Source organism: Salvia hispanica, chromosome 4, assembly GCF_023119035.1.
Source record: "Salvia hispanica cultivar TCC Black 2014 chromosome 4, UniMelb_Shisp_WGS_1.0, whole genome shotgun sequence".
NCBI lineage: Eukaryota > Viridiplantae > Streptophyta > Magnoliopsida > Lamiales > Lamiaceae > Salvia > Salvia hispanica.
The window spans coordinates 1,699,959-1,712,813 of NC_062968.1; the positions used below are offsets into that span (position 1 = coordinate 1,699,959).

General features: G+C 34.8%; 3 protein-coding genes across 6 annotated transcripts; all 3 read left to right on the forward strand.

The window, feature by feature from the left end:
* Positions 1-201: 201 nt before the first annotated feature.
* On the forward strand, positions 202-3,045 carry LOC125219856 (1,8-cineole synthase, chloroplastic-like). Its single transcript, XM_048121942.1, has 7 exons — positions 202-545; positions 1,018-1,267; positions 1,350-1,716; positions 1,788-2,006; positions 2,080-2,218; positions 2,295-2,543; positions 2,654-3,045. Exons 1-7 carry the CDS (start codon positions 309-311, stop codon positions 2,942-2,944), a joined length of 1,752 nt encoding a protein of 583 aa, XP_047977899.1. The 5' UTR covers positions 202-308; the 3' UTR covers positions 2,945-3,045.
* Positions 3,046-5,238: 2,193 nt separating this feature from the next.
* On the forward strand, positions 5,239-6,874 carry LOC125219945. Of its 3 annotated transcripts, none has more exons than XM_048122042.1 (2): positions 5,239-5,845; positions 6,587-6,874. In XM_048122042.1, the coding sequence occupies exon 1, from the start codon at positions 5,332-5,334 to the stop codon at positions 5,833-5,835; it is 504 nt and encodes a 167-aa protein (XP_047977999.1). In that variant the 5' UTR covers positions 5,239-5,331; the 3' UTR covers positions 5,836-5,845; positions 6,587-6,874. The 3 variants fall into 3 exon arrangements, with proteins under 3 accessions (XP_047977999.1, XP_047977996.1, XP_047977997.1); XM_048122039.1 differs by having other exon boundaries at positions 5,239-5,831; XM_048122040.1 differs by having other exon boundaries at positions 5,239-5,826.
* Positions 6,875-8,833: 1,959 nt separating this feature from the next.
* On the forward strand, positions 8,834-12,228 carry LOC125185303 (1,8-cineole synthase, chloroplastic-like). 2 transcript variants are annotated; one of them, XM_048081821.1, is made up of 8 exons: positions 8,834-9,025; positions 9,694-9,848; positions 9,986-10,232; positions 10,321-10,687; positions 10,751-10,969; positions 11,360-11,498; positions 11,570-11,818; positions 11,938-12,228. In XM_048081821.1, exons 2-8 carry the CDS (start codon positions 9,729-9,731, stop codon positions 12,226-12,228), a joined length of 1,632 nt encoding a protein of 543 aa, XP_047937778.1. In that variant the 5' UTR covers positions 8,834-9,025; positions 9,694-9,728. The 2 variants fall into 2 exon arrangements, with proteins under 2 accessions (XP_047937778.1, XP_047937779.1); XM_048081822.1 differs by having other exon boundaries at positions 9,749-9,848.
* The last annotated feature ends 627 nt before the right edge of the window (positions 12,229-12,855 follow it).

The window sequence follows — 12,855 nt, forward strand, 5'->3', positions numbered from 1 at the left end:
TCTTTTATTTAGATTGGGCCCTTGGAAAAATATCGTAATAAAGCATTACACGTGACAACAACATGAAAAGTTTTGTGGACATTCTGTCACTTTCTTCAATCAATTATATTGGGACCTTACAACTATGTAATTATCATTAAACACGACAATAGTAGCAAAAATCACGTTCTGTCACTTTTTCTATTTTATTTCCTAACGCTTCGATCATTCTCCAATCTTCAACGTGACTTCAAAATCATCACCCACGACCATAATATAAGTCACAGTGAAGGCAAAAGAAGCAACAAGTTAGAGTGTAGTTGAAATTGATGATGAAGATGGCAATTCATAAGCCAATGAACCATCTTCGTAGTTACTCACACACCAATGTTTTGTCTTCAAAACTGCCACGTGTCTCTTCCGCCACTTGTCGGCGGCTGCCACCGTGGAGTTGCTCTTTACGTCTCAGCAACCATCGTGGCATCCAATCGGGACGGCGATCCGGTGGCTACCCTCCTTCCATTTGGGATTTCCACTACATTCAAGCACTAAACTCTGAGTATAAGGTGACTTAATAAGCTATACTACGTAGTTTATGTGAGCATTATTCATGATTTTGTTTTATCTCTTTATATATTAATTATTTGAATTGTTATATAGAAATTGCACAAACTTAAATTTTAATAATTTAAACTTACGAAACAATTGGTTTTTATTATATTATACACAATCAATATATAGTACTCGGACATGAACTACACATCTTATTAATGTGTAGTTCACAACTATAAACAGTTGTGGTCACGACTGTTTCATGAATTGACGTGGCCACGGCTAAAATGTTTCTTAAGCGGAATTCGCTCTAGCTTTCCTATATTCGCGGGTGAAACCTTAAATAAAGGGCAAAATAGTACTACTTCTGAGCAAAAACATGATTATTTTTTATACTTCAATATTTTTAGATATTTTTAATCCATACATTATTTAAAAACAACTATTTTTCAGCATATAGTCCATGCTAATAGTATTGTGGTGTAGGGGGATATGCACCAGTTCCGGGCCGCAGGCATGATTGCTCAAGTGAAGATGCTGCTGCTGCACCAACAACGTTTCGAACTGATCGATGACCTGCGAAGACTGGGCATATCTTGTCATTTCCGACACGAAATCGCACAAATATTAAACTCCAACTATATAAACAACTATCATGAGACAAATCAAAAGGATTTGTACTCAACATCTCTCAGATTCAGACTCCTCAGACAATATGGCTTCACCATCTCTCAAGGTCTCTATACCTAATTCTAGTATTTAATTATTAAATATTTATTTAATTGATGGGAAACTAATTAAATCTAAGATGATTACAGATGTGTTTGATTGTTTCAAGAATGACAAGGCTACTGATTTTGATACCAAAGGATTGTTACAACTCTACGAAGCTTCGTTTCTAGCAACACGTGGCGAAGAAACGCTAGAAATTGCTAGAGAATTTGCTGCTAAATCTCTGCATAAAAGAGTAGTTGATCATGAAATTGATGACATTCATATCTTATCATCAGTTGAAGCTGCATTTGAGTTCCCTTCTCATTGGAGGGTTCAAATGCCATATGCGAAAGGCTTCATCGATGCTTACAAGAAGAGACACGGCATGAATCCAGTTGTGCTAGAGCTAGCCAAATTGGACATAAACATTGTTCAAGCACAATTTATAGAAGAACTCAAAGAGACCTCTAGGTGAAATATAATACTATATTGATATCATTTTCTCGATTGAAACACTAATTAATACTTATTGTTCATGATAGGTGGTGGGAGAGCACAGGGCTTGCTCAAGAGCTTCCCTTTATAAGAGATAGAATAGTGGAATGCTACTATTGGACGAATGGAGTGGTCGAACGTCGTGAACATGGATTCGAGAGGATAATGCTCGCCAAAATTAATGCTCTTATTACAGCTATAGACGATATCTATGATGTTTATGGCACTCTTGAAGAGCTCCAACTATTCACAGATGCTATTAGAAGGTTAGTACTATAATAATTATACAATTTTATCAACTATAGTACTATATGTTAATTTTGTGTAAATTTTGGTCAGATGGGATATTGAATCAATTGACAAACTTCCTCCTTATATGAAAGTATGCTATCTTGCACTATACAACTTTGTGAATGAGATGGGTTACTACACTCTCAAGGATAAAGGCTTCAACTCCATCCCATTTCTACACAAAGCGGTAACATTAAAAAACTCTTTGTATATATACATATGTGCATAACTATTTAGGAAAATATTGATGAAATTTTTGGCAGTGGGTAGATTTGGTTGAGGCATATTTGATAGAGGCAAATTGGTACCACAAGGGGTATAAACCTAGCTTGGAAGAATACATCAACAATGCTTGGATAACCGTGGGAGGCGTCCCCGTTCTATCCCACCTTTTCTTCCGGGTAACGGATTCGATAGACAAGGAGGCTGCCGAGAGCGTGCATAAATACCATGAAATTGTTCGTGCATCGTGCACGATTACAAGGCTTGCTGACGATATGGGAACATCACTGGTACGCGACGTAACACAATAATTGTGAAAACTTTTGCAATAATTATTAATAAGTATTGTGAAGTATAAAAATAGTCCTATACTAATAATCCTTGGTTTTATTAAACCTAGGCTGAGGTGAAGAGAGGCGACGTGCCAAAATCAGTTCAGTGCTACATGAACAAGAACAATGCTTCGGAAGAAGAGGCGCGAACGCATGTTCAATCACTCATAGAGGAGACATGGAAGACGATGAATAAGGAAATGATGGATTCTCCATTTTCAACATGTTTTGTAGAAGTTTGTGCTAATCTTGCTAGAATGGCACAACTTATATACCAAAAGGATTCTGATGGATTCGGAATGCAACACTCGGTTGTTAACAAACAGCTCAGAAGCTTGCTGTTTGAACCCTATGAATGAAGATGAGATAGTCTTGCATTGTGAGTTGAATAAGAAGAAGGAAAATATATGTTACTACTACTATTTATTATAGAGTATAAATCCTCTTTTGGTCCTTTATATATGGTCGATTTATGATTTTGGTCCAGAACATTCACTTTTAAAAAAGTAAGTCCGAAACAAATGAAAAACGATATCGTTTGCAATCCTTTTTTGACGGCACCGTCAATTCTCGACGGTCAACCGTCAATTAGCGAAAATTTGACCTGATTAGCATAATTTAATTACTGTAGCTAATTCAATATATTTTTTTTAATTTTTGGCTTTACATTTTTTAACACACTAATATTAAACACAAAATCCTAACTCTTATTTCATTCACATTTCTCCCCCCTGTTTCTCCTGCTCATTCTTCTTCTTCCTCCCCAAGAACCCTAATTCTTTTTCTGCATCTCATTCTTCTTCTTCCTCCACAAACACCTTCGAACATGGGCCGTTCGATGTGTAGCCGAAACTCCGTCTCCGTCGACCGCGACCGCTACCGCGACTTCGGAGACTTCCAATTTAGCTACGCTTTCTCTATTGTAAGAAGATGGTGGCGCTCCGTATTGTCATCGGACAAGGCAAACCGTCGAGGGGGAAGCTTTACTTCACATGTGAGACGAAGGAATGCGGTTTCTTCAAGTGGTGCGAGCCAAATCGTGATGTCGAAATTACGAGCCAAATCGGGCCAAATCTTCGTCATCCTCGGTCAGTGGTGGCGATTTTGAGGAGCTGACTTTGAATTTGACCAAAATTACGAAAAAAATTCAGAAATTAATGAATGTTTTAAGCTTTGTTGTTCATTGTTTTGTTGTTGTTGCAACACTTATGTGTATATTCAATTCAATTAATTTGATGTAGTATTTGTGAAATCCTATTTGAATTTTGAAGTAGATAAGTAATTTGAATTTGTTGTAGTGTTGTTCGTATTTGAATTTTGCAGTAAATCGTTTATGATGTTCTTAGAAAAATCGCCAGAAAGCCCTAATTGGACAATCCTAAAAGTATAAGTCAAAGTAGTCCTTCCTATAAGTTTTTTAGTTCCATTTGGTCCTGAACATTTACGCACACCAATTGCAGAGTTACAGTTACAAAATTTTGTGAGTGATGTTGGTTTCATACGTTATGAGATTGCTTCCTCTATGTGATTGTTTCTTCATCGACTATGCCAATAAATTGACATCAAATTGAACCAATAAATGGACAACAAAATACAATACAAAGTGACCCTTCATATTCATTTTTTACTTCGTATTGGTCCTGAACATTTAACCGATTAAAAAGACATAGGCATAAGGTACTGCATTAAACAACAGATCACAAATTAAGCCATTTACACCTGATAATGTCATAAGGTAATGTCATAAGCCATTTACACCTGATACATGCTAAAAAAACAACCACAGTTACATGTTACATCCAAAAAAAATATTGTCATAAGACAATGTATCAACCTTAACACCATCAACACCCAAAAACCATCAAAACCCACAATGACGGGGATATCGGGGCTTCTTCGTCCTCTCAAAATCAGGGTCGCTTTATGGGGAAGCTCGACGGTCACCCACTGAAGAAGTAGGGTTCATTTTCAGAGAAGAATGGACATATGTGTCTGAGCTAGGGATAGAACCCACAAATATCGACGCAGCCGACGGTCCTTGTTCGGTGTCAGGCGGACGTGAATTGCTCGTTTCAGCCTTCTTCCTCTTCCTCGCATAAGATTTTTTCACGACGGAGAGACCTTCGGTGTAACGGTGGTTTGGGTACGGCGACTACCAACTCATGGCAACCTACAATAATCGTTGGAATCGGTCGGAATCGGGCTTCTTGGTCGGAATCGGAACTAGGGTTCTTCTTCGAGAGTGACGAGAGAGAAGAAAGAAAAGAGAGAGATTGACGTTTGGTCGGAATCAGAGTTCTTTAGTGAAATATGATAATTGATTATTCATATTCAAAAATATTTTAAAAATTGAATTATTAGCAAAATAATTAAAATAATATTAACCAACTAATTCTTTATCATTATAAATATAATTGTCTAATAAATTTTCAATTAATCATAAAATTAGAAATATCATACCGTACTAAATCGAAAATTCGAATTTTGAAGAAAAAGAAATCCGATCAAAACCAAGTCTTCAAAAAGTCCAAATCGAATTTTTTTCTTTTTTTTTTCAAATTCGATTTAATTTGGTTTGATTATTCGGCCCAACTCCTTAGAGGCCCAGAACTTAAGCCCACCTCTTGGCTGGTCGAATTCCTCTGGCAGCATCTCAACCTAATTGGGGAAATTCTTCAATTTGGATTTCTGCTAGGGCACAGCTTTGAAATTCTTCATTTAGAGGAACGTGTTTGTGGAGCTGACAATGAACAATAGCGACAAGAAGAAGACGATGAAGAAAGGGAATGCTTCAACCGATGTCAGAGTTGTTGCTGAGACGGTTGCAGCTCGCCAGGTGAAAGGTAATAAGTCCAGCACTAGCTCGAGCTCGAAACGCACGAAGCACACGGCGGGTGGCCAATACTCGTCTAGTGAGGGCGGGGAAGGCAACGCCTCACAAGAGGTTGAGTTCCCGACATCGGATGCAGGGAGGTACCATCGTCGGCCGCAAGGGAACAAGGCGGCTAGAGCTCGCGCAGGGAGGGGCCGAGGTGAATCAAGCCAGGCGGTCTCCCAGGGCACGCCGCCGCCATCCCTAATTTCCCTGTACTTCACCGCCACGATGGCTGACACTTCCCGCATGCTGCCTGAACAATATGAAGCCCATTTTGCCGGCATTGAGTATATGGCAAGACAACTTGGTATTTGTATTCCGCCTCAAACGGGTGCACCGCCACCGCCTTCTGGGGATGATTCACCAGTAAAGTAGTTTTTATAATTTAAGTGTGCAATTTTTTAATTTCTACTATCTTAAATTATGTCTTTTTTATTTTTTTTAGATTTTAATTATGCGTTTTTTTATTGTTTTAGGATTTTAAATTGTACTCCCTCCGTCCACGATTAAGAGTCCCATTTCTAAATGACATGTGTTTTAAGAAATGTTAAGAAAATTGAGTGGTGTAAAAAAGTCAGTGGAATATGAGTCTCACTTGTATATATTAGTTTTAAATGATATGTGAGTGGAATGTGGCGTCTCTTTACCATTTATGGTAATTATGAACCGGGACTCTTATTCGTGGACGAATCAAAATGGAAAAACGGGACTCTTATTCGTGGACGAACCAAAATGGAAAAACGAGACTCTTATTCGTGGACGGAGGGAGTAATTTTTTTTTTAATTTAATGAAGTGTGTTTTTATTAATTGAATTTGTCGGAAACAGTGTGTCCTCTGTATCGACCTGTTGAATATGTTGGTTGATTTAGTTGTCTTTGTGTAAATTCTGTTTTGATTAAATTAACAGACCAATTCTGTTTTGATAAATTCCGATTTCTGAGAAAGTACAAATATTTTTTGAAGTTGCTTAGCCAACATTTTTAACTTCTCAAATGATACCTAGTGTCAATGCTGTTTTAGGTGCACATTCATAGTGTTCAGTAACAAATTGACCTGTTAGGCTTTGAAAATTACGTGATGTGCTACTCGTTTTATCGTACTGAAATGTGTCCGGGTTGAATGCAGAGATCATGATGCTGCAAAGCAAATTCGAGCAGCGGATACAACAGATGCGAGCTGCAAGGAAATTCCGCCCCTATTAACTGCATAACCCTCGAGTTTCAGAGATGACGTTTGGATATGAATTTTTTCGCTCATCGTCTATAGATTCGTCGTCTAGAGTTAGATTATAGGTTCACTCTGGAAAGCATTGTTGTCATGTACCAATTTAGCTCTTAAGATGTGCACTGGAGCACTGTTGTATGAAGCACCTGAATTCATACATGGAAATGTTCATCTCTCACTTTTTTCTTAGCCTCTTCTATATTACTACTAATTGTTTCTCTTTCTTTCTCTTATTTTTACCATTTACAAATTCTTAACTGACATTATTTTTCACTGGTGATGAGAGTATAAAAGAAGTAATTTTAGAACTAGTAGAACACCAATCTTTCAAGTAATTTCTCTCATTTATGTGAACATATGCATATGTATTTGTTATTCAAAAAGTCTTGTCAAATGTCAATCTTTGGTGTCATATGGAGTACTAATCTTAGGGCTTCGGTACTATAGAATTGAGAGTTTAAATATGAATTTAAATCCTTTAATTCCTAATCTATTACTCCTATTTAGTAGGGTTATGACTATGAAATTAAGAAATTTAATCAAATTGTTTATTCCGCACTCTTAAAATTTGAATGATAATTCAAAATTTCTCAATTTTTTCATGTAATTAAAATTGTGGTACTATTATTTTTAGTTTATTAAACTTAAAACGACGTCATTTAGTCGTCTACATCATCACATTAATACACATTCATGCTATTATTCATTGACAACATCAAAATTCTACATGTGTATATCAATGTAGTATAGAATTTGCCCCTAAATAAATTAACATAATAACTAGGGGTGAGCATTCAAGTTTCGGTTCGATTTTTTGCATAAACCGAACCAAAACTGAAAAGCCGAATTTAGTTCAAAATCCGAACCGAAAAATCAAAAACCGAAAATCGAACTTCAAAAATAGAACAAAATCGAAAAAACCCAAATTTTCAGAAAAAGCGGAAGACCGAAAAAATTTATGGAGTATATGAATATATATAATAATTTATTTTATATATGCTAATAGAATATAATATATATAATATAAAATTAATAGAATATACATAATGCATATTATATAAAATGTATTAAAAGAATATATATTATATATATGATATAATATATTAAATTAATAGAATAAAATATATAATATTATAATTAAAATATAATTCGGTTTTTCGGTTTTTTTTTCGCTCAAACCGAACCGAACCGAAAAACCGAATTTCAAAATTTCGATTTGGTTCGGTTCGAATATTCAGCTTTCGGTTTTTTTTCTCACCCCTACTAGTATTAACATGTGACAATTAATAAATTAGTTATTATTTAAATTTTAAAAAATGTAATTTGACCAAACTTTATGATTTTATGACCAATTAACCCTTTTACAGATGCATGCATTGTGTTGATTGAACATAAATGCATTCTTATTTTTAAATGCAAAACACAATCATACTTTATTTGAAAAATAATTTGTCACTTTCTAGATGAATTGATTGAATTGAATTAACATTATTTATAGTATTAATTCGTTGAGTTCATTTTAGCATCTCGCTCATTTTACCAACCCTAGCTGCAAAATTCCCTAACAAAATAGTTAGGGAATTTTTTTGTAGAAGCTGATCAGCTAGTCTACAGGGAGACCACAAACACATTAATGATTAATTAATGGATTAATTTATTATTTGAAAAACTTTAACCCAACCTTCCATTGATGGTAACTCAAACACAAGTGCCAGAAATCTTCGAGAAAGACTTTCTGAATAACAATTTGGTTGAGCACAAGATCAAATATTTTAATACAATTTGCGATTCCTAGGTAATCTATGAAATGAGATCCAACTCATTGGTTTGGCATTTCAACTCTATTCATTAATTGTTCGACTGTGGCTTTAGGGTAATTGAATATACCATTGATTCAAATGAAGGCCACACACCTACACTAGATCATTAGGTGGTGGAATGTATGGTTAACATTTGATGCCATCATAAATAAGGGAATGATTTCAAGAATGATAAGAGAAAGTGACGTGGTGAAGTTGTGTCCTCTAGCTAGCTAGTAATAGTTGACCAGTTTGTCATGTTTACACATATATAAAATGGTGATAGTTGTTAATTGTTATTCTATGTGATACATCAAAATATAGAATAGAGAGTGAGTGTTTGCAAGATAGCAAGATAGGAAGTTGTAGTGCAGAAGCACAATTTTTTTTTTCTATGTAGTATAAGCCTTTTGTGAGAACTCTAATATCCAATTACCCTTCCTATTTCATTCTTTAGAGTTTTTTTTATCTGTAGTATCAAATATCCAGCAATTAATAATCTACTACTCAGAGCATCTTCAAGAAAGAAGTAAATGAAGAGGTAAAGAGAAATAACTATAATATTTATTTTTTATTCATAGAATTTCATTCTCTAGTATATGATGAATTTAAAAAGAATATTATTTCTTCTTTAATTTTGAAAATTTATCTATATCTTTTTGAAACATTTAGTTATTTCGTTTCCCCTTTTAAGTTTACTTCTTATCTTGGAAATCATTACTCTCTAGTATAAAATGAATTTAAAAAGATATTATTTCTTCTTTAATTTTGAAAATTTATCTATATCTTTTTGAAACATTTAGTTATTTCATTTGCCCTTTTAAGTTTAATTCTTATCTTGGAAATCGTTACTCTCTGCGTCCAAACTAATTTGAGTCGGTATTCCTTTTTTAGATGTGCCAACTATAATGAGTTAATTCTTTTTCGAAAAAAATTAAATATTTAATCATTTTTATTCTATTCCATCAACTACCTTACACTTTCTTATTTTATTTATTTCTCATATTTTATTTTATTTTCATTTGATTTGTTCAACACAATTTCTTAATTTTCGCGTCTAAATTTTTTATAACTTAGTTGGAACGGAGGGAGTTTTTTAAGAAAGTATAGTAACCTTTTTTTAGAAGGCAAACTAGTAACATACACATTAGAGAGTTTAGAACTACAAAAAATAACTGCAACATACTAACACGAGACAAAGTGAAGCAGAATCAATTGAGCACAAGATATCAAGTAGTTTCACAATGCAATTTGCGATTCCCAGGGATAACACCAATGAGATCCAAAATGGAAGACGAAGTGGAGGTTACAAGCCTACTCTTTGGGATTTCAACTATATTCAATCGTTCAAATTTGAGCATAAGGTAATAAACTATACCATTGATTTTCACTACTTCAGACTTGGGCAAATGGTAAAAAAAAACCATCTAAGTTTGGTCAAATTCTGACCTATTCCATAACTTAAATGACCAGTTATATCATAACTTTGGTATTTTTCTAGAAAGAAAAGCACCTCGAAAAGGTGGAGACTCTGATTGAGAAGGTGAAGAAGTTGTTGCTACTGGAACAACGTTTGGAGCTGATCGATGATCTACGAAGGCTGGGTATATCTTGTCATTTTCGAAACGAAATCGATCAAATATTAAATTCCAAATATTTGGAGAAGAATGAGTCAGATGAAAGGGATTTGTACTCCACAGCTCTCAGATTCAGACTCCTCAAACAATACGGCTTCACCGTCTCTCAAGGTCTCTATACCTAATTCTAGTACTCCACTTAATTATTAAATATTTATTTAATTGATGGTGAAACTAATTAAATATAAGATGAATGCAGAAGTGTTTGATTGCTTCAAGAATGACAAGGCTACTGATTTCGATTCCAAAGGATTGTTACAACTCTACGAAGCTTCGTTCCTAGCAACACATGGCGAAGAAACCCTAGAAATTGCTAAACAATTTGCTACTAAATCTCTGAAGAAAAGAGTAGTTGATCATGAAATTGATGACATTCATCTCTTATCATTAGTTAAAGCTGCATTGGAGTTCCCTTCTCATTGGATGGTTCAAATGCCAAGCGCAAAATCCTTCATCGATTCTTATAAAAGGCGATCGGACATGAATCCATTTGTGCTAGAGTTAGCCATACTGGACATAAACATTGCTCAAGCACAATTTCTAGAAGAACTCAAGGAGACATCTAGGTGAATACCATATAGTAATTCATTTTTTTGACTGATGAAATTAATTCTTATTCTTGATGTTAGGTGGTGGGAGAGTATTGGGCTTGCTCAAGAGCTTCCCTTTGTTAGAGATAGAATAGTGGAAAGTTACTACTGGACGACTGGAGTCGTTGAACGTCGTGAACATGGATTCGAGAGGATAATGCTCACCAAAGTAATTGCTCTTATTACGGCTATAGACGACATCTATGATGTTTATGGTACTCTTGAAGAGCTCCAACTATTCACATATGCTATTCAAAGGTTGGTGCAATAATCACACACCACAAAAAACTCACTGTTTGCTGACGGAATTACCCATCACTAATACTGAAATTTGTTCACTTAACAGATTAGTGACAGACTAAGTTTTGACAGATCCATCAATAATAAACTTGTTAGTAAAAAATTTTAGTGACGGATTTGTCTGTCACTAAAGTTACTAATTCTCCCAATGACAAAAAACATAGGTGGCTGCTTTGCATTAGTAACGGAAAAATCTGTCAGTAATTAGTGATTGACGTTTTTCAGTCATTTGTCATTAGTTGTTGATCTATCAATCGCCGTCACTAATTCCGTCACTATTCAGTGCTTTTTTTAAGTGACAATTTTATTAATTATAATATAAATTAATTGTATTCATATTTTGGCTAGATGGGATACTGAATCAATTGACAAACTTCCCACTTACATGAAAGTATGTTATCTTGCACTATTTAACATTGAGAATGAGATGGCTTACTATACTCTCAAGGATAAAAGCTTCAACTCCATCCCATTTCTACGAAAAGCGGTAATTAACACTAAAAAACTTAAGCATATATATATATATATACTTGTTATAAATGATTTTTTTTTCTTCAGTGGAGTGATTTGACTGAGAGATATTTGATAGAGGCAAATTGGTACCACAATGGGCATAAACCTAGGTTGGAAGAATACATCAACAATGCTTGGATAACAGTAGGAGGTGTTTGTGTTCTATCCAACCTTTTCTTCCGGCTAACGAATTCGATAGAGAAGGAGGCTGTTGAGAGCGTGCATAAATACCATGATATTGTTCGTGCATCGTGTACTATTGGAAGGCTCGTTGACGACATGGGTACATCACTGGTACGTACGTATGTGACAACCATTGACACTGTGTTGATATTTTCTGTTGCTGTTATTTTTTCATCTATTGACATTTTTAACTGTCCAGATAATAATTTGGAGTATATTGTTAATCTTAGGATGAGGTGGAGAGAGGCGACGTGCCAAAAGCAGTCCAGTGTTACATGAATGAGAACAATGCTTCGGAAGAAAAGGCGCGAAAGCATGTTCGATCACTCATAGAGGAGACATGGAAGACGATGAATAAGGAAATGATGGATTCTCCATTTTCAATATATTTTGTAGCAGTTTGTGCTAATCTTGCTAGAATGACACACCATATGTACCAGAAGGAATCTGATGGATTTGGAATGCAACACTCATTGGTTAACAAACAGCTCAGAAGATTGCTCTTCGAACCCTATGTATAAAATATCAGATACTGCATTTGCCTGCAAAGCCAAGGATTATTTACGTATGATTTATCGACTTCCATATCAAATATAATTTCAGACAAATTCTTCACTTTGTGGTATTTCTCGGCTATTTTTAAAGTTGCGCAACTCGAATTTTAACCAAATTTCATGTTTTTGCAATTCACCCCAATTAATATTCTACTAACAAATATTGGCATGCCATATCCAATTAGTGGCTACTAGCTTAATTGTCCAATGAATATATTTTTGAGTAAAGGCTAAACTGATCCTGAATATATGCTCATTTTAAGATTTTGGTCATATACTTTATCTTTTGAATTTTTGCATCGGTCAAAATCGGGTTAAAACCGTTTAAAAATTGATGGAATTGTTAGTGTAGGACCAATTGTGATCCGAGTTGAAATGTTCAGGATGCAAAAACTCAAAAGTTAAAGTATAGAACCAAAATCATAAAATGAGCATATGTTCGGGACTAATTTTGACCTTTATTGATAATTACTCCAGTAAATAAAAAATTCGAATATTGAAAAAAAAAATCGGATCAAGTCCAAATCAAATTTAATTTTTGATTGATTTGACTATACGGCCCAACTTTTTAGAGGCCCACAACCCAAGCCCACT